The sequence below is a fragment of the Rhineura floridana genome, chromosome 11, assembly GCF_030035675.1.
Source record: "Rhineura floridana isolate rRhiFlo1 chromosome 11, rRhiFlo1.hap2, whole genome shotgun sequence".
In the NCBI taxonomy this organism is placed as follows: domain Eukaryota; kingdom Metazoa; phylum Chordata; class Lepidosauria; order Squamata; family Rhineuridae; genus Rhineura; species Rhineura floridana.
Window position 1 is genome coordinate 54027942 of NC_084490.1, and position 18361 is coordinate 54046302.

An 18361-nucleotide genomic window follows, 5' to 3' on the forward strand; every position below is an offset into this window, starting at 1 on the left:
GAAGTCAAATGTGACCGTGTTGGATTTTCTTGGCAATTGGCCATTTACATGTATGTTTAATTTAATAGCACTGTGGTCACTGCTCCCAATCGGTTCAACAACACTTACATCTCGCACCAGGTCCCGGTCCCCACTGAGGATTAAGTCCAGGGTTGCCGTCCCTCTGGTCAGTTCCATGACCAACTGGTCTTCTAGGGAATAGTCATTTAGAATATCTAGAAACTTTGCTTCTTTGTCATGACTGGAACACATATGCGGCCAGTCTATGTCCGGGTAGTTGAAGTCACCCATTACTACCACATTTCCTAGTTTGGATGCTTCCTCAATTTCATATCTCATCTCAAGGTCTCCCTGAGCATTTTGATCAGGGGGACGATAGATCGTTCCCAGTACTAAGTCCCTCCTGGGGCATGGTATCACCACCCACAACGATTCTGTGGAGGAGTCCGCCTCTTTTGGGGTTTTGAGCTTGCTGGATTCAATGCCTTCTTTCACGTATAGAGCGACTCCGCCATCAATACGTCCTGCCCTGTCCTTCCGATATAGTTTATATCCAGGGATAACCGTATCCCACTGGTTTCCTCCATTCCACCAGGTCTCCGTTATGCTCACTATATCAATGCTCTCCTCTAAGACCAAGCACTCCAGTTCTCCCATCTTGGTTCGGAGGCTCCTAGCATTAGCGTACAGGCACTTGTAAGCAGTGTCTCTCTTCAAGTGTCTTTGGCACTTGTGGTTCGGCCTGTGGTAATTTTGCTCTTCTGAATTTATATCCTGTGCCCCTGCTCTCACAATGTCTACTTCTAGGCCTACCCCTTTTAAAATTTCATCATTTCTTTGGTTTTTATCCCAGGGGGGAGGTTTATTCCAAACCAGACCTTCCTCAGCTCCTGTCGGGTTTCCCCCCTCAGTCAGTTTAAAAGCTGCTCTGCTACCTTTTTAATTTTAAGTGCCAGCAGTCTGGTTCCATTCTGGTTCAAGTGGAGCCCGTCCCTTTTGTACAAGCCTGGCTTGTCCCAAAATGTTCCCCAGTGCCTAACAAATCCAAACCCTTCCACCCGACACCATCGTCTCATCCACGCATTGAGACTGCAAAGCTGGGCCTGTCTGGCTGGTCCTGCGCGTGGAACCGGTAGCATTTCAGAAAAAGCCACCTTGGAGGTCCTGGCTTTCAGCATCCTACCTAGCAACCTAAATTTTGCTTCCAGGACCTCACGGCTGCATTTCCCCATGTCGTTGGTGCCAACGTGCACCACGACCACTGACTCCTCCCCAGCACTGTCTACCAAACTATCTAAACGACGGGAGATATCCGCAACCTTCGCACCAGGCAGGCAAAACTGTTGACCCATAGGCATGACTGTCTTGTGTTTCCATCAAGACTAAAGCAAAGAACAGCAGAGCAGGGGTTAAGCTGCTTGCAGAGCCTTGCAGAGCCTTGGCGAGGCTGTCAAGGCCAGCACCTGGTGCTGCCAAGGCAACCAAGAGAGATAAAGGCTGGACAGCTCTGCCAGCCGTCTGTGGGGGAAGAAGTTCTTGCTAGGTGTTGTAATCATGAGGGAAATGTCTTGGTTTTGCTACTTTAATGTCCAAAGTAAAGGACTCTTAAAACTCTGTCTGTGCTTGGATTTCTTGAACGTCTTGCTGTTCACCTGTAAAGAGCCGGACACGCAATTCCACACACACCAACAAAAACACCTTGCGGTCTACACGCCCATCACACACCCCACTGTCTATGTTCCTAATGATCGAATCACCCACTACAAGGATCCCTCCACCCCCTGGAGATATATCCTCGGCACAAGAGGATAGCTGCTCATCCCCCAAGGAATGGGTCCCTTCTAAGGGATCGTTTCCCTCTTCCTCAGCTGGATGCTCTCCTTCCCCGAGACCATCGTTCTCCATGATAGCAGGAGAGCTATCATCGTTGGAGTGGGACACAGCTATAACGTCCCTGAAGGCCTCCTCTACACACCTCTCTGCCTCTCTCTGCTTTTCCAGGTCCGCTACCTTGGCCTCAAGGAAATGAAGTCATTCTCGGAGATCCAGGAGCTCATTGCACCGAGAGCACACCCACGACTTCTGTCCAACAGGCAGATAGTCGTACATGCTGCAGGCGGTGCAAAACACTGGAAAGCCCCCACACCCCTGGCTAGCTTCTTACCTGCATAGTTTTGTTTAAGGTTTATTACGTCAATGGGTTGGAGACTGCGGTTTAGTTGAGGTTAGGGAACAGACGGGCAGAGTGGGGAGCCCTGGCCTCCTCGCCCTGCTGCTGAACTCGCTCTGCTGCTTAACTCGCCTTGACCCTTTGTCAGCTGGGGCCTTGACGCTAGCTCGTGGAGGTGATCTGGATCCCTTAGGCTATTATATCTCTACGAAAGCTCCAGTGATGAGCAGGCTTCTTGGCTGTGGAAAGAGTGACCCACACCTTCTATTCTCTGATGCAAAAGGAAATAAGTTTGGGCTCTGAGGGTTTGTTCCCAAAGGAGGGCTGACTTATTAAAATGCCCTTATCTCACACAGCTCCACAAATCAGAAGTGGGCACATCAATCAAACTTCAAAAGTGCCGCCCTACATTTCTTCCCCCACAACCATGCATAAAAACTGTCATATGGAAAGTAGCTTTCAGAAAACTAACAGAGAAACTTTTGTTCTTGTACTCCTTCTCCCAGAATTGGGTCCTGTGGATTTGGGATATGCTTGGCAAAAGAAATAAATATATAGAAATTAATACTCACAAGAAACTGGCAGGGACTTTGTGGTCTGCATTAGCTCTGACTTGGTTAAATGGACCCCAATATTTCTGAGGCAGACCTCTACATCTGAAACCTTCACTTTCTCATCCTTGAAGTGACTAAAGGTCTTGATGGCATTGTTCAGAACTACAGGCAGGAAGAACATGAGATTAGCCTTCTTTAAAAACTCGCAGTCAGAAAGCCTTTCCACCAGAGCTGTGCCAGTGGCTACTGTCGGAAAGGTGTTGCACTCCATGCCCCCCAAATTAAAATTCTGTACACAGGCACCAAAGCCCTTCCCCCAGACATGTTGCCAGTGCCTGCCCCTTCCTCCCCATGGGTCACCAAGCCCCTCCACCTTCCCCTCATATGGGTCCCCAGGTCCCTCCCCCTCCTCCCAAGGGTCCCCCTCCCTCAATGGATCACCAAGGCCCTTCCCCTTCCCCCTCTCCCTGCATGGATCGCCAGGGCCTTCCTCCTCCCCCTCTCCCCCACATAGGTCACCAGGGCCATCTCCCTTCCCCTCCCCCCATATGGGTCACCAGGACCCTCCTCCTTCCACCGCACACAGGTCACCAGGGTCCTCCCCATTTCCCTTTTCCTCCCCATGGGTCACCAGGGCTCTCACCCTTCCCTCCCTCTCCCACCCGGCCTCTTCTGCCACCACCACTAACCTCTCACACCTAGGTTCTCAGACCTCTTGTGCCCAGCCTTGCTGGGCCTCACCTGCCACCACTGGCCTCTTGTACCCAGCCTTGCTGGGTGTCACCCAACACCACTGCTTGGCCTGCCTGCTCCCCAGGTAAGCCAGCTTTGCCACCATGCCCCTGAAATCACACTGTGTGACATCATGACAGTGTGACAATTTACCTTTTAATTTATATAGAGATTATGCAATCAATTACGTTTGTATAATCATGCAGTAGAGTCTGCTCTATTAGGGCAAATGGTGCACTGCCCCACCAACCTGTCTGCCATCAGCCAGTCCCCTCTGGCCTATCTCCTTACTTACAACCAGTTCAGGGGGTGGCCCTAGCTGTCAGCTTCTTCCTCCTGAGTCTCAGTGTTGTCCTTTATAAAACTCAACAGGGAGGAGGATGGGGATAAAACTAGAATTAGTTGGCTCTCCTTGTCATTGGCTCTGGCTTTACTTCCTGTTGTCCTCCCTGCCTTCTGCTCTACCTGTCCCAATGGGCACCAGCCACCACTAAATACATATAATAAAGAAATGTTTGCACAATTGATTCTGCACTTCGTTAATGTTGCAAGGGGCAAGGATGTGGACACCTAACTCCACACTCTGAAAATGTTATTCAGCCATCTCCCTCGCTCACAATTTGGTAGACATTGCCTCTGCAGCGAAAAGAAGCAGCAGCAGCTAGAAAGTTGCAACAATATCAAAACTGAACACTACATGCTGAAAGTTTTGTGCAGTCTTGCAGAATATACTTTATCAGTTAGGGCAGAAGCAGCCCTGTAGCCAGCCTTCCTTGTTAGGTATGGCAGCCACATTTCATGGTGGGGCATTGGGAGGGGGGAGGTGCATAGTGCCAGACAATCCCCGCCCCCACTGGTGGAGGGAATGTGACGGCCAAGCCAGGGGATGGGAAAGGCAGTGGCCTTCTCCACACTCCTCCTCCATGCAGTGTGTGTCAACTTACATAATGGGCTATGTAAAATTCAAGTTCACAGAAACTTCAGTTTGAGCACTAGGAATTAAATGACTGGCATATTTTTGTTCCATAAGAAAAAAGAATGTTATGGACACAGTGAACAAGGGGATGCCAAAAGTTGCCAACTTCTCCTTGAAGGTCCCTCCTTCTGGTCTTGTTCCTGACCTTTAGGTATTCTTTCCTGATGGACAATCAAATTTTAAAAATAATTCCCCCCTGCCCCAAAAAAGTCCAGGGTGTGTGGGGAGCACAACTCTAGGGTGGGAAGTGCACCAATTTGCCCCGCGCTGGTTATAGGGCTCGGCAGAGGTAGTCAGCTGGACAGCAGTGGACAACATTCAGCCTTATGCCAATTTTATCTACCCCTTCTCTCAGTCAGTTTGTAAGTGGGAGTTGGAGGAGCCCTGCTCAATAAGCCACGATAACACAGAAGCCTCTGAACTTCACCTGCAACGCTGCAAAGCCTCTAGTGGTCTTTCAGTTCCTTATAAGAGGAACACCTGCCATTTTCTTCAGCATGGAGAGCTAGACTCTTCCCTAGTCAAGTAGCTCTTTGCAGGGCAGGGAAGGAGGAAATAGCTAGAAATGTCTAGCATTTGACTTCAGGCACTTGGATGGGAAGAACATGTTGCCCAACCCAGTTGACTAACACTGACTGTTGTGGTCCAATACACATTTCAGTTGGTATCTGTACTGGATTTGAATGATTTTGTATGTGTGTGCTGTGGTGGTAGTGTGTGTGATATATATATATACATACATACATACACACATATATATACATATATACACACACACTAATGTGCGTGTATCTATATACAAAAAAGGAAGTGTCAAGCTGTGCAGTTCACAGTGCCACAAACAGGTGGCGCTGCAAATTACAGCATGAATGCTTTTCCCCGTCTGCATGCTGCTTATGCTGTCCACTGCCACCTGCCTCAGTAAGAAAGCAGGCAAGGTGGTGATGGCGGCAGCCTTGGCGAGTGAGTGGGTGGCCTATGTGCGGTGGTTACATAGCAGTGGCAGCAGTCTGGGTGGGCTGGCACAGCATGCGGGAGGCGGGTGCGCAGCCTACATGGTGGTGGCATTTCTTCAAGAGAGGTGGTGGTGGCAGTCTGGGCAGATGGGTGGGAGTCCAGTGTGTGGCCTAGGTGCGCTGTGTGGAGGCAGTGTTTGTCTGGCACAGTGCAGGGCAGCAGTGGTGTGGGGCAGCAGTGGTGTGGGGCAGCAGTAGTGGAGGAACAGGCAAGGGAAGTGGGTTAGCGAGGAGAGTGGGGTTGGCAGGGGGTTGGCAAGTGGGATGAGCAAGGGGGCAGAGCCTCTAGTATAAATATATATGCTATATATTAATTATTTATAAGCAGTTATCCCATATATGTCTTTATTGTATCATAAATCACTTCAGGATGCCTCTTGGGAAGTGATAGATAGATAGATAAATAAATAATAAAAGGCCATATGAGACAAAATGGGCTCCAAATCTGTATTCTGGCTTGTGACTTTAGAAAAAGAAAAGAAGCTCGATTTGAAATAAATATTCAACACAAGACTTTCCCTCTCTCTAATACTCTCATTCCTCCCACCAAAGAGTGTTCCCACCCTGCTCCTGCCCACTCACCTTCCATTTCTGAGAAGCGTCGTATTTTGGATACCTTCTTCATGACTTGCCCAATATCAACTTTCCCTGCTTCTACAGAAAGAGAGAAAAAATATATCCAACAATTGGACAGCAAGTCATGAGACCTTCACTGCCACTGGGCTCTTCCTGTATTCAAGATCTTCCCTCATATATGTGCGGCATGAGGCACCTGGTCGTTCTCTCTCCCTGTTGCCTGGCAACAATAGGCAGCAGAAAAGGCAAGACCAAGGCCTCAGTCTCCCAAGAAGTGTCCACAGTAATACTCACTGTCAGCAGGTGTCATCGTAATGAGCTCCTCATACTCCTGTGGGTTTAAACGAATGCCCATCTTCTTGAGGGTTGGTTTGAGGTTCTGCAGAGAAACCTTGTTCCCTTGAATATTGTTGACTGCTGTAATGGTGGCCTTCAGCACTGAGGGTTAAAGCAAAGTTAAGTTTTACTTGTGGTAACTAGTGACTGGTATACTGGCTCCCTGGCTGAAATATTAACAGTTAAGCTCTGCACTTCATCCCACTCCAAGGCCTTTCCAAGCACAGAGCTGGAAGTATCATCTAATTTAGCAGTTCCTGATCTGTGTGGTGGGTCAAATCCATGTGCCTTGAGAGAACTGCTTGTGTATCTAAGGAACTAAACTGAGTAATTCAAGGGCCCAATGGATCTAAAAACACTCATCCACAGAGGAGGCTGTTCTGGGCTGACCTCCCAATCCTGTCTATGTTTTTGGTGCAACTAAATCATTCTGGAAGCAGTGGGACAGCACAGATGTCATCAGAGGAGACTGCCATCTGCATCTGTTCATGAGTCACTGCTCAGGAAAAGTAAACTGCAGTTTGGAATGAGATGGAGAAAGAGACAAAGAGAGAAATAGAAGCTGCAAAGCAAAAATCATCTGGGGATGCAGGAGAGTGGATTGCTTTTCTCTCTCTCTCTCTTTCTTTCTCTCACTCACTCACTCACACACACACACACACACACACATTCTCTCTCTCTCCCCCCCCAAGAGATGCACAAAGGATAATGGGCCAGAACAGTTGACTGAGGAGGGACTGGACCCTAACCCCACCACTGAACTGTAGCCCAAGACCCAGAGACCCCTTAATTTGATATCCCTGATCTTGAACAGTTCAAATCAGCCTGAGTTGAGAATGAAACTGAGCCGTTTGTGGTACAAACGACATGCTCCATAGGCTTTGTCCAGGCTCCTGAAAGACCATCCTGCAACCACTCTTGTTTTCAGGAAGTCTTATGCAGATTGAACAGAGCCCTCACTGTTTTTTCCATCCATCTCCTTCTTCCCCATACTGCTTGCTGGACTTGTCCCCAAAGGAAAAAAACAGGGATGAAATGGGGCAATAGGTTATCAAGAACAGAGGCTAGAAAATAAGGACTTCCCTAGTAAATAGAGACAGAAGGCAGTTAAATTATGATCCATAACTAATCTGATGCATAAACACCTTGATGTGTCAAATATTTCAAGCATATTAAGGGGTTGCTTTTTCTAAAATAGAAGCTGGTTTTTTCCTTGCAAAGTACATAATTTTTCCATCTAATAAGGCTTTTGGGAAAATTTGCAGAAAATTTAGTTCTACTTCAAAACAAAACAAGGTATTCTGGAAATATTTTGTTTCAACGGACAAGTGCTGACCCATAATGATCAAGTGCTGACCCATCATATGAAGGCATCCAGTGAATAAGCTGATGGATTAGTTAATTAATAATAACAATTAATAGCAATTAATTAGTAATAACATTAAATAACTGGTAATACTATGAATTGATCAGTGATAATTAGTAACAATAACTAATTAATCATAATAATATATAGATAAAAGTCATCATCATCATCATTTATTACTTGCCCTTCACCCAAAGTTCTCAGGGAGGGTTACAACAATGTTAAATACAGCATTAAAAACAATTAAAAACAACCCGAATAACAAAGTAGGGTGGGTCCTAAAAATAGACGTCCCAGGTGTCAAACTAAGGCAAGTAGGTGAACTGGGTAAAGATATTCCATGAGCCACCTTGGACAGAGCCTCAGCAGTGCCTCCCACCCTCGCATTCCCTGCTCCAGCTAAGAATCTAGCTTACCTGATAGTTCAGAGAAGTGAGGAATGTCGGTAAGAACTTTGATGAAATCTTTCACAACTACCTTTCCATTACCTACAAATTCAATTTAGAAAAAAATATTAAAAACTTCTACATTTTTTAATAAATAGGAAGGAACAAGGAGCGTTGGGGGCAATGAAGATAATAAGTACAAAAAAATGCTTCCCTCCCTCCACAGCTGACTGCCAATGGTGTATAATCTGGAGGAATTTTTTTGACACAGGCCAAGTTGAAGGACATTGACAACTGGAGTGCATCCAAAGAAAGGTGACCAGGATGACGAGGGGTCTAGAAACCAAATCCCAGGAGGGATGGTCACTGGGTATGTTTAGTCTGGACAAGAGAAGAGCAAGGGGAGATAAGAACATAGCCATATTGGTCCATTTGGCTCAGTACTGCTGATAGGCAGTGGCTCTCCAGGTTTTCAGGCAGGGGTCTTTCCCAGCCCTATCTGGAGCTGTGGGGGATTGACCCTGGGACCTTCTGCATGCAAGACAGATGCTCTACCAGTGAGCCACAGCCTTTTCCCAGCACACACTGCAATGGGGTTCTCTGTTGCTCCAGACTAGCAAGACTAGGACCAATGGGTGGAACCTGCAGAAAAGCAGATTTCAGCTAAACATTAAGAGAAACTGCATAATAGTAAGCACTGTTTGATAGCAGAATAGTCTTGGGAGGGGAGGAGCTCTCCTTTGATGGGCATATTTAAGCTGAGGTGGGAAGGCCCTTTGTCAAGGATGCCATGGCTACATCCTGCACTGAAGATCCTGCACTGAGCAGGGGATTTTGCAAAATGACCTCCAAGGTCCTTTGCAGCTGGTTATGAAGCAGACAAAATGGCAAAACTGACACATTTTCAATGCAAAACAATCAACAAGAACAACTACTCCAGGCTAATGTTTCTCTGGAGCAAGATTTGGGGTGTTTATGTAGACTGTGCAGTTCCAGAGGACCTTACAAGACAGAGGAAGCCTCCCTTTCACAGTGCTGTCTGGGTACTGCAGTGCTGTAGATGAGAAAGAATTTCCTTGTGTACTTACCATCCACTGATACCTGTTTCAGAGCTTGCTTAAATTCCTGGTCAGACAGGCAGATCCCCATGTCTCTCACAAAGGATGGGAGATTGTGCACTACCACCTTGTCTCTTTCAATCTTGCTGATGGCTTGAATGGCATCTTTCAACACTGCAAACATGTACACCTGTCATCTCAACCCAGAATCAGTTGCACTTCAACCTAGAACTTTATCCCAAGAACCAACTGTATTGGCAGTGTATTGGTTTTACAGTCCAGCTAACTGGCCCAGGCAAAATACAAGGTTCTGTGGAGGGTATGCGTATGTCCATTCCAACCAGAGCTTCCAGCAGCCAGGCACCACACCTATGATGCTTTACTGTGTTCTCTTTCAACCACAAGCCTTGCAGACTGAACTCTGTGCTTACATGGCACCCCCTGTGCTGCAGTACTTGCCTTGTTACTGAGTGCGCACGTCATTAGCTGATCCTAAGGATCAGTCCATGTCCAACAAGCCTTATGAAGTCACAGTCTCAGTTCTTGCTCCTCAGCAGGGGAGAAGACCCTGCCAGGCTAAGCTTCTGTTCCCTTTCCTTGTGCTGCTGTCTTCTTGAACCTGACCATCTGCCTGCACTGGACCAAGTAACCTGCCTCTGACCTGCCTGCCCTTTGATTTCTGCCTTTTTGGAACTTGGGCTGTGGGCACACTAGTCACTTCAAAAACAGCCAGAATGGTTTTCCTGCCTGGTTTCGAAGTGATTGTGCCCTCTGCTAACCACATCTCCCTTCCCTTCTGCTGACTTCAGACTTTTCAGGACTGCCCACAGCAAAGCATTGGACCAATCACTATCTCTGCCTGAGCCTGCAGCAAAGAATTTCCAGTGGCCACACCTGGAAGGCAAATGGGTTGATCTACCAATCAGTTGTGAAATGTGCCTGAAGCTGAATTTAAAAAAATGCAGTCAAATGATCTAACTAGCTTTTAGAGGAAAAAGGGGTGGAATTTGACTAGTGTTGTGTGCCCCCATTTTCAGAAAAGAGAGGTAGAGACGCTCTGGAACTGGCACAACAATAAGTGTGTTTCTACCCTTGGTTTCTTGCCTGCCTTGCACTATGTTACCTGCTTCTGGTCTGTCTAACATTTAGTTCAGAACCTGTAACACTCCACATGTTGCTGCACTACAATTCCCATCACCACTGACCATTAGTTATACTGGCTGAAGCTGATGGGAGTTTGAGTAACCCCTACTTTCGTTGCTGATGCTGGAACATCGCCCTTGCCTTCCCTGGACCATATTATTGCCCTCTGGCCTTGCTGGACTGACTGTCAACTCCCCTGGAACCCAACTACTTGGGATTTGGCCCCTACTGGCTCCCCAAAGAGCACAGAAAATAAAGCTAGAAAAAGTGTCATCAACATCTTTATTATTTCCTACTACCAAGCAAATGTGTTTTAAAACTGCACATCTTGATTAATGTTTGCTTCAGAAGGGAATGGGCACTCTGTATGCTGAAGCACTTTGTCCTTAGGCCTTGCTGCCTGGCTTAGGAGGGGGAACTGGAAATGCATGATCAGAGGGACTAAATGCAAGAATTTTTGAATGCAAAAATTCAGAGAACTCCATAGAGATGGGGAACCTGTGGCCCTCCAGATGTTGCTGGGTTACAAATCTCATCATTCCTGACCCTGGTGGCTGATGGTAGAGGGGATCCAGCAACATCAGGAAGGGCATGAGTCCCCCAACCTTGATGTAGGGATTGGGCTGTAATAGTCTAGACAGCTTACAGTTTTACCAACACTTCATAACAAAATCACAGTACAAATCCATTTAAAACACACATTTTGCTTTCTTTCTAGAAGGCAAGGAAACCTGGGCTAAGATAGATCTGTGTAGGCAGCATGTTTAAATACAAATAATAAATATGCTCCATCTTCATGATCTAACTAGCTTCAGAGAGAAACATATGAGTAGGGACCTCCTTGATAAACGTAAGACAAATGAGGGCTTCATAATGGGTTGGGTATTCCATGTTAGGCAAGGCCTACACTATACAATTTTTATTGCTCAAGCCCAGCATCCTGAAGGGCCCAGGAGCCAAGAGGAAGTTTCTAGTGAAGGACTGGCTGCTTATATTCTAGCACTAATCAGAACATCTTCCTTAATGAATGTTCAGATTCAAAAGTGGGAAAAGGGGAAGGAAAAAAGTAGGGTTTGAAATTCCCTGCAAGTCTCAAGCCCTCCCTTTACCCTTTTGCAGTGGCAGTGGTGGTGGTTCCTTTTTAAAAGATATCCTTTTTATTCCTGCTGGTGCCTGTAGCTGCAATCCCATCAAGCCCTCCCCGAGTGCCCTTACATTGTGATGCAGCATAATTTTAAGAGGGTTTCTGGGGGGAAATGGAGGCCACCACTAGGCACGGGCGAATCTGTCAATTTCAGTTTCTCTTGGTTTCTCATTTTTACAGTCTTCAGTCCTCCACATTTCCACATCAGTTTTCACATTTTTATTTTTAAAAGACCTCATGAAAATTCATCAGCATTTTAGTGGGAATTTCACCTAAGATGCACATTTTTGTATGCAGTTCTGCCTAATCTACACATTTTTGCAAAGCGCTCTCCCCTAATAGAACACATTTTTGTATGTTATTTTCCCTAATATTTGCATTTCTGTGTACATTTTAACCTAGTACATGCATTTTTGTACATATTACTTGGCTGGACAACTGCACAGCAAAATTTGGAAAAGTGCAAATTTTGAAGGATGGCTGTGTTTCAGTTTGTATATTGTTTTGGAAGGTGTGAATTAAGTAGGTTTACCTTTCAATACAAACTGGATTGCATTTCTCCCCATCCCTGAGGGGCAGCCATTCCTCCTCCTTTAGAAGTGATCTCAGAAAGATGCTAGTCAAGATGAAGCATATTTCAGAATTACTCTGTAGGGGAAGGCAACAGTATCTGGAGGCTTCCAGACAGAGAGAAGAGAGCTCTGCTACCATCACCACCAGAAGCAGCAATGAGAATAAGGGTGTGTTTTTAAAGTAAATATATAAATAAACAAATAGAAATGCCACCACTGCTACCACCAAAAGTAAGGAAGTGCCCAAAACATTCATCAGGCCCCCTAAAAATGGATAAAACCCTTCACCCCATTTTTTTCCCACCTGAAAAGGAGAGGGGCAGATTTTGTGGGGCTATCTCAGCTCAAGACTTCCATGCCCCTGTGTTCCCACCAGGTTATGGAGTATAGGCAGCAGAATCCTGTGTCAGCTACGGCTTCAGGACCAATTTCTGTCCTTTCAGCATGGAAAGTTCTTTGGCCTTCTTTGGTCTACACAGATTTGTTTGTTCTGGAGGAGTCATCATTGGCTTTGAATTCCTTTTAGGGCTGTGTGTCCCCCACTCTCAGTGCTGGAGGGCACATTGGCCCTGATTTAAAACCTACCCATATAAATCATCATGTGGGGTTGGGATATGACTCTAATGGCACTGGCCTGAGGTGAGTACAAGTATAGCACCAAGGGGGTGGGTTACCATCCTTTTACCAACTGGAACGACCGTTAACCCAACCTTACATGAACAAGCTTGGTCTGCTCACTTGTAAATTCTGTGAAGCACTGTGTTTTCCCCAAGGCGGACATGAAGCTGTCGAAGTTCACCATCCCATCTTCTGCAATGTCAAGTTTTAAGCATGAGTTAACGAGAGCTTTTTCACTGGGATTTACAGCCATCATTATGAGCTTACCCAGATAATGCATTCATAACTTCTCTATGTGCCACCTCCAAAGAGGCATGGAAGGTGGTGACCCCAGAAAGGGCCTTCTCTGTAATAGCCCTACACCCCCATTCTTTGGAATGCTGTCCTCAGGGAGGTATGCCTGGCACCAGCTTTGCTATCATTTTGGTAGCAGGGGAAAATGTTTTTATTCTCCTAAGCATATTTAATGATATCATTGTCACCGTTACTCAGTCCAGGTATTGATGTGTGTTTATAATTGCTATTGTACTGATTTTGTCAATTGTTTAATATGTTTTTATTATGTTTTGTTCATTGTATTATATATATTGTAAATTGCTTTGAGACTTTTTAAATGTTTGGTATAAAGATATATATAAATCTAATCTAATCCTTTCGGGTTTAAGGAAGGTAGAAATACCTCTTTGGTCATTTGACCTGCTAGCTCTCCTGCAGGATATGACTATTAATACAGACTAATCAAATGCTCTTCATTATGGATGGTTGGTTGTGTGTAGAGAGGAAGGGAGTCTATGGCCCCTCCAGACATCCTTTTTTAATTGTGTTTCATTATGATTTGTGCTCATTATGGAATTGGTCCAGTTATGTGGGATCCCACTTTCAAAACTCCTTGCGCCTGCAAAGGCTTTGGGGTTCTGCTTTGTTTCCAATCAGTGCCTGTGGTCTTCTACTAAAATCCTGTAACTTTCCATGCCACAAATGATCTGGGTTGTTGTTGTTTTTTTTGTCCTGCTATAGTGCAAGAGTGCCCCTCCAGATGACAATAATGTGGCAATATTGGGGAAGCATCACAGAACAACTAACAAAATGGAATGATGTGTAGACAGTCCTGTGTGAATTCACCACTAATGTACTATTATTGCATCAATGACATGTTGCAGAATACTCCTGCAAAACAATCCTCACAGAGTACAATTCCTCGAGTGGCTTAACAGACAATCTCTCTCCTCAGAGAACTCTGGGAACTGTAGCTCTGTGAAGGGAATAGGGGTCTCCTAATAACTCTCAGCACACTTCACAAATGACACTTCCCAGGATTCTTCGGAGGAAGCCATGACTGTTTAAAGTGGAATAATAGTAGAATAAATATATGGTGTGAATGTGGGTCTAGGTCAGCCAAGGATATGAGGGGTGCTGGGCAAGTTTTACTTTCACTGCTGGTCTAGCCCTTTACTTCCCTCCACTGAAGTGAATGGCATTCATTCACTTTTAGGTTACGGCTTGCTGATATGACTAGGTGTGGGCCAACCCTGGCCCTTACTGAGCCCAGGGTGCAGTCTGAAGGGCAGGTTTTGCCCCTTTCCAAGTATATCCTCATATTTCAGCCAATTTACACTGTTCCATAAAACTCAGCAAGAGCCATTGAGAAAAGTAATTTAAAAGGCATGTTTGACATGAAATGCAAATGGAAACCCCATTGCACACTTGCCAGATCAGCCCAACGCCTGCCTAGGGCAGTCCCGAAAGGAAGCTGAAGAGACGCACCTGCCATACCCGCCTTCTGCAGCACCTCCTGGAACTCTTTGTCATTCAAACTGACTCCCATTTTGTACAAGGTGGAGCGCAGCTCACTACTTTTAATGTTATCTTCTGCAAGCATGTTGATGATATCGAAGGCATTCTGCAAGGCTGAAAAGAGACTCTCGTTTGGGGCAAAACTACATGTTATATGCAAATACAGGTAACAAAGCCCTGGCCCTGTTGATGTTTAAAGAAAAACAGTGTCACAAAAGGGTGACTTTGAGGAGAGAAGGAGGGAGAGAGCTGTTTAACCCTGCCAGCCATTGTTACTTTTCAAATCCCCCCTCCACTATACTACTTCTCCCCAACAAAGTTTCAGATGCACCTCTACTTTCCAGTAGATTTCCCACCATCTCACATTTCTGCCTTCTGTGTCTGCACTTGGGTGGTGAAGTAGACAGACAGACAGACAAGTCTTTAGCAGATACATTTGTATAAATGGGTCCTGGGCTCCTGCTGGGAGGAAGGGCGGGATATAAATCAAATGATAAAATAAATAAATAAATACATAAAATAAATGTAACACATTGGGAAAGGGTTGTTATTCTCACAACCCTTCCAGCCCATGCCATCCGCTAGTCAATTTAACCAAACTGCCAGGGGCTGAGCCTTCTGTTTGAAAACCATCCAATGTTACCCAACCTGGGCTGCCATCTTGCTCCTGCATATTTAACAATAGTCTGATGCACAGGAATGAAACTGATTAAGCTTTTCACTCCCCATTATCTCCATTGTAGTAAAAAAAAAGTTTCACTTTTAGATTTCTGTACAACAGGCTGCAGTTTCAAAGCACAGGAACATGACAAGTGCAAAAGGTGGGAAACTGCCCAGCATGCAGTGAGCTGAGCCCGTATCTTTATACAAAGTTATATGGCTGCCCATCAGTTCAATTCTCTAGCTTACAAAATGAAAACAACCATTATGCAATATTTAAAAATACAATCATGAAAGCAACAAAAACAATCACTATGTTATTATCATTCGCCCACTTTTATCTTGCCAAAGCTTTCTGAGCAATTGTGATGGCCTGCAAAAAAAAAGTCTTTCTGGCCTCTGACTGACATACAGCAGCAACTGTCGTTCCCACACCCTGCTCAGCCTACAGCAGTGCAGGAGAAAGGAAGGATGGGCTGATTGGACACCACAGCTGTCATAGACTAAGTAGTATACAGCAGGGCCCCGCTCATACGGCAAGTTCTGTTCCGGACCGACGCCGTAAAGCGGAACACATTGACTAACATTGTCTAAAATGGCACCAGATGTCCCCAAAACACCGTAAAAGTGGAACAAGAGCCTTTCTGCAATTGACAACCACCGTATCAGTGGAACGCTGCAAAGCGGAGTGCCGCAAAGCAGGGCCCTACTGGTAGTGGCAAATTCAGAAGTGCAGGGTCCCTTCATGATAGTCATGCCACACCCCTCACAGCCACGCCTCCTTTTCCATTTTCCCTGATCTCTCTTGCTCTTCCTGTCATCTCACGAGTCCACATTCTACCACAACAGGCATCCCTAGAAGCCAATCAGCATGTAAAGGAGGTTGTGTGTTAGCTACTGAGAACAGTCTTCTCAGTGACTGACTCACCTCCTTTCACTCTGATTGGCTTTAATCAGCATGAAAAGCCAAGGACTCTTCTCAGTGGCTAACACATTCCCTTTTCATGCTGATTGGCTCATACATAGGGACCTGGCTGGGAACCTGCTCCCAAAAAAGTATCGGGACTATGACCCCCCGTGACCCTGGATGACTACACCCTTGCGTAGACAAAAAAAAAAAAAAGAGTCCTAAAGGGAGAAATCTGCGATTTCCAGATAAAACTCAACCTTTGAAGTGATTGTTGCAAGAACCCTTGTGTGATACATGACAGCCTTCAGGACTCATGGTGGAAGCACATTTTTCATTACTTCTTTGTCATGTTGTGAGGAAATTTTCACACAACATAAAATAAATGTGCTTTTAAAAAGCAATTCCAATGGAGGCTACATTTGACACAGGCTTTAACTGCAGAACCAGTTTTGGCTTAGCTTTGGACTCTGTGAAATGACTTTTCCTCCCTCCGTCAATGGCCAATTTTGCTCATTTTTCTTCCCCAGAAGAATACCCATGAAGGAATATTTTTTTAAAAAAGCAATGTTGGTACATTAAAGTCACCACAAGGAGGACCTTGTAAATGACTGAGCTCTGTTCACTAGATCTGTCAGTGGGAGGGACTTGCTACATATTGGACTTGGGGCAAAGGCGCACAACACAAATTTGCATAGAATTTGAATATGCTAATTTATATTTATAGATGCCTTTGGGAAATTAAGATGGTGGGTTAGGTATCACCAGTACTGCGCTTTGCAGGGCACCCAGCCAGCCTATAAACAAGGTAAAGAGATCTGTTGGCCACCAGAAAACACCCAGAGCTCAGTACCCTGAGCCATCCTGGTCAATGGCTTTCATATCCAGATCCTTGAAATATTCTCTCTGCCATCCTGCTGCGCATTTTAATACATTTATTGACCCCATGCAGTTTGCATCTCAGCTGCTCTTCCTTTTTCCTGGCATGACTAATTTTCCAATAAGCCATATAAACAAAAAGTATTTCAGGTATCTCTGATATAGGAAAGGAAGGCCAGAGAGGAGAAGTCTCACCTCTCAGCTTAGGGTTGGACCCTGCCACACTCTGGTTAGGTTCAGAAATCTTTTTCTGTGCATCTTTTTTAGTTTTTTTCTTAGTCATCTTAAAAACTGGATGTTTGCCACGAGCCTAGCAAAAGATTCTAGTCCTGGTTGGATATGAAGGGCTTCTGAAGCTGTGGGGCAACTTTCCATCTCTTATGTGAGGTAAGCAGACTGCCACATAAGAAGCCCATTCTGGTGTCATCCATAGTGACTGCTGACCAATGGAATGCAGGGTTATGTTCTGCCTGCCCACTGCCATTTTATAAGCTTGTGGCTAGGTTTCTCATGGCCAATATAGGTAGTGAGGGCTGAGATAAAGGAATTTGCTGTGGATCCATTTCAATCCCTTCAGCAGCACAGGAATAACAGAAAAAGGCAACAAAAACTATAGTCTTTGTGGAATTGCCAGTGTCAAGTAAGAATTGGTCTAGCTCCTTTGCCATTGGATTTCAAAGGGCTATAACCTGTTAGGCCTTGGACCCATGCTTTCCAAAGCCTCTTCTCCCCCTGCTTGGGTGGGTGAGGGGGCTTCTGAGGCACAGAAGATTCAGATAGCGCCTGACTGAGGTACAGAGGATCACATGCAGGCTATGGGTTGTTCCTATTTTAGGGTCTCTTATATGGCTGTTTAGGATGAGTGGGCTGGTGGAATGGGATCGGAAACTAGTCCCATAATCTGGGAATGAAATTGCAACCAAGAGAATGAAGAAGGCAGCAGGAAGGATGCTACAATTCACACCGCATCTTTAGGATGTGGCAGATATATTTCCAAAAGAATAATTAGGAATTTAAGCGTTTTCATGCCATGATAGATCCTTCTAAGCCCAAGTATTCCATCAGCAGACAAAAAACTTCTATTTGAACAAGTGTTTGGCCTACTGAACTGATTTGTTTTTCTTCGCCTTTCTGTGATTTCACCTGTATTTTAAATTAATTGGGGTGCATTCATCTAAGTTATACTCAGGGGAGACCCACTGAAATGAATGGACCTACGCTAGTCATGTATATTAAATTCAGTGGGTTCTCAGAGTATGATGCAGTTGAATAAGACCCATCATGTTTTTAACTGTGTGCCATCTTTTTTTTTTTAACTTTTTATCTACTCCATTTTGAGTTGTATTTGGTTTTATTAGTTGTCATGTATTCGATTTTGTTGTCAATAGCCTGGGGCATTTTTTTAAAAATGGAAAGGCAGGGTATACATGTAACAAACAAATAAAGATAATACTCTTTGGCTCTTCATGATGGC

General features: G+C 45.2%; 1 protein-coding gene across 1 annotated transcript in view; it reads right to left on the reverse strand.

Annotated features, from left to right (window-relative positions):
- Positions 1-18361, reverse strand: part of EFCAB13 (EF-hand calcium binding domain 13) — an 83999-nt gene that overhangs the window by 44912 nt on the left and 20726 nt on the right. Inside the window, exons 12-18 of the mRNA XM_061592117.1 lie at positions 14412-14624; positions 12768-12839; positions 9201-9344; positions 8143-8214; positions 6319-6462; positions 6031-6102; positions 2743-2886 (exon numbers count right to left, since the gene is read on the reverse strand). Coding sequence (XP_061448101.1) covers positions 2743-2886; positions 6031-6102; positions 6319-6462; positions 8143-8214; positions 9201-9344; positions 12768-12839; positions 14412-14624 — 861 coding nt within the window. The remainder of the gene's footprint in view (positions 1-2742; positions 2887-6030; positions 6103-6318; positions 6463-8142; positions 8215-9200; positions 9345-12767; positions 12840-14411; positions 14625-18361) is intronic.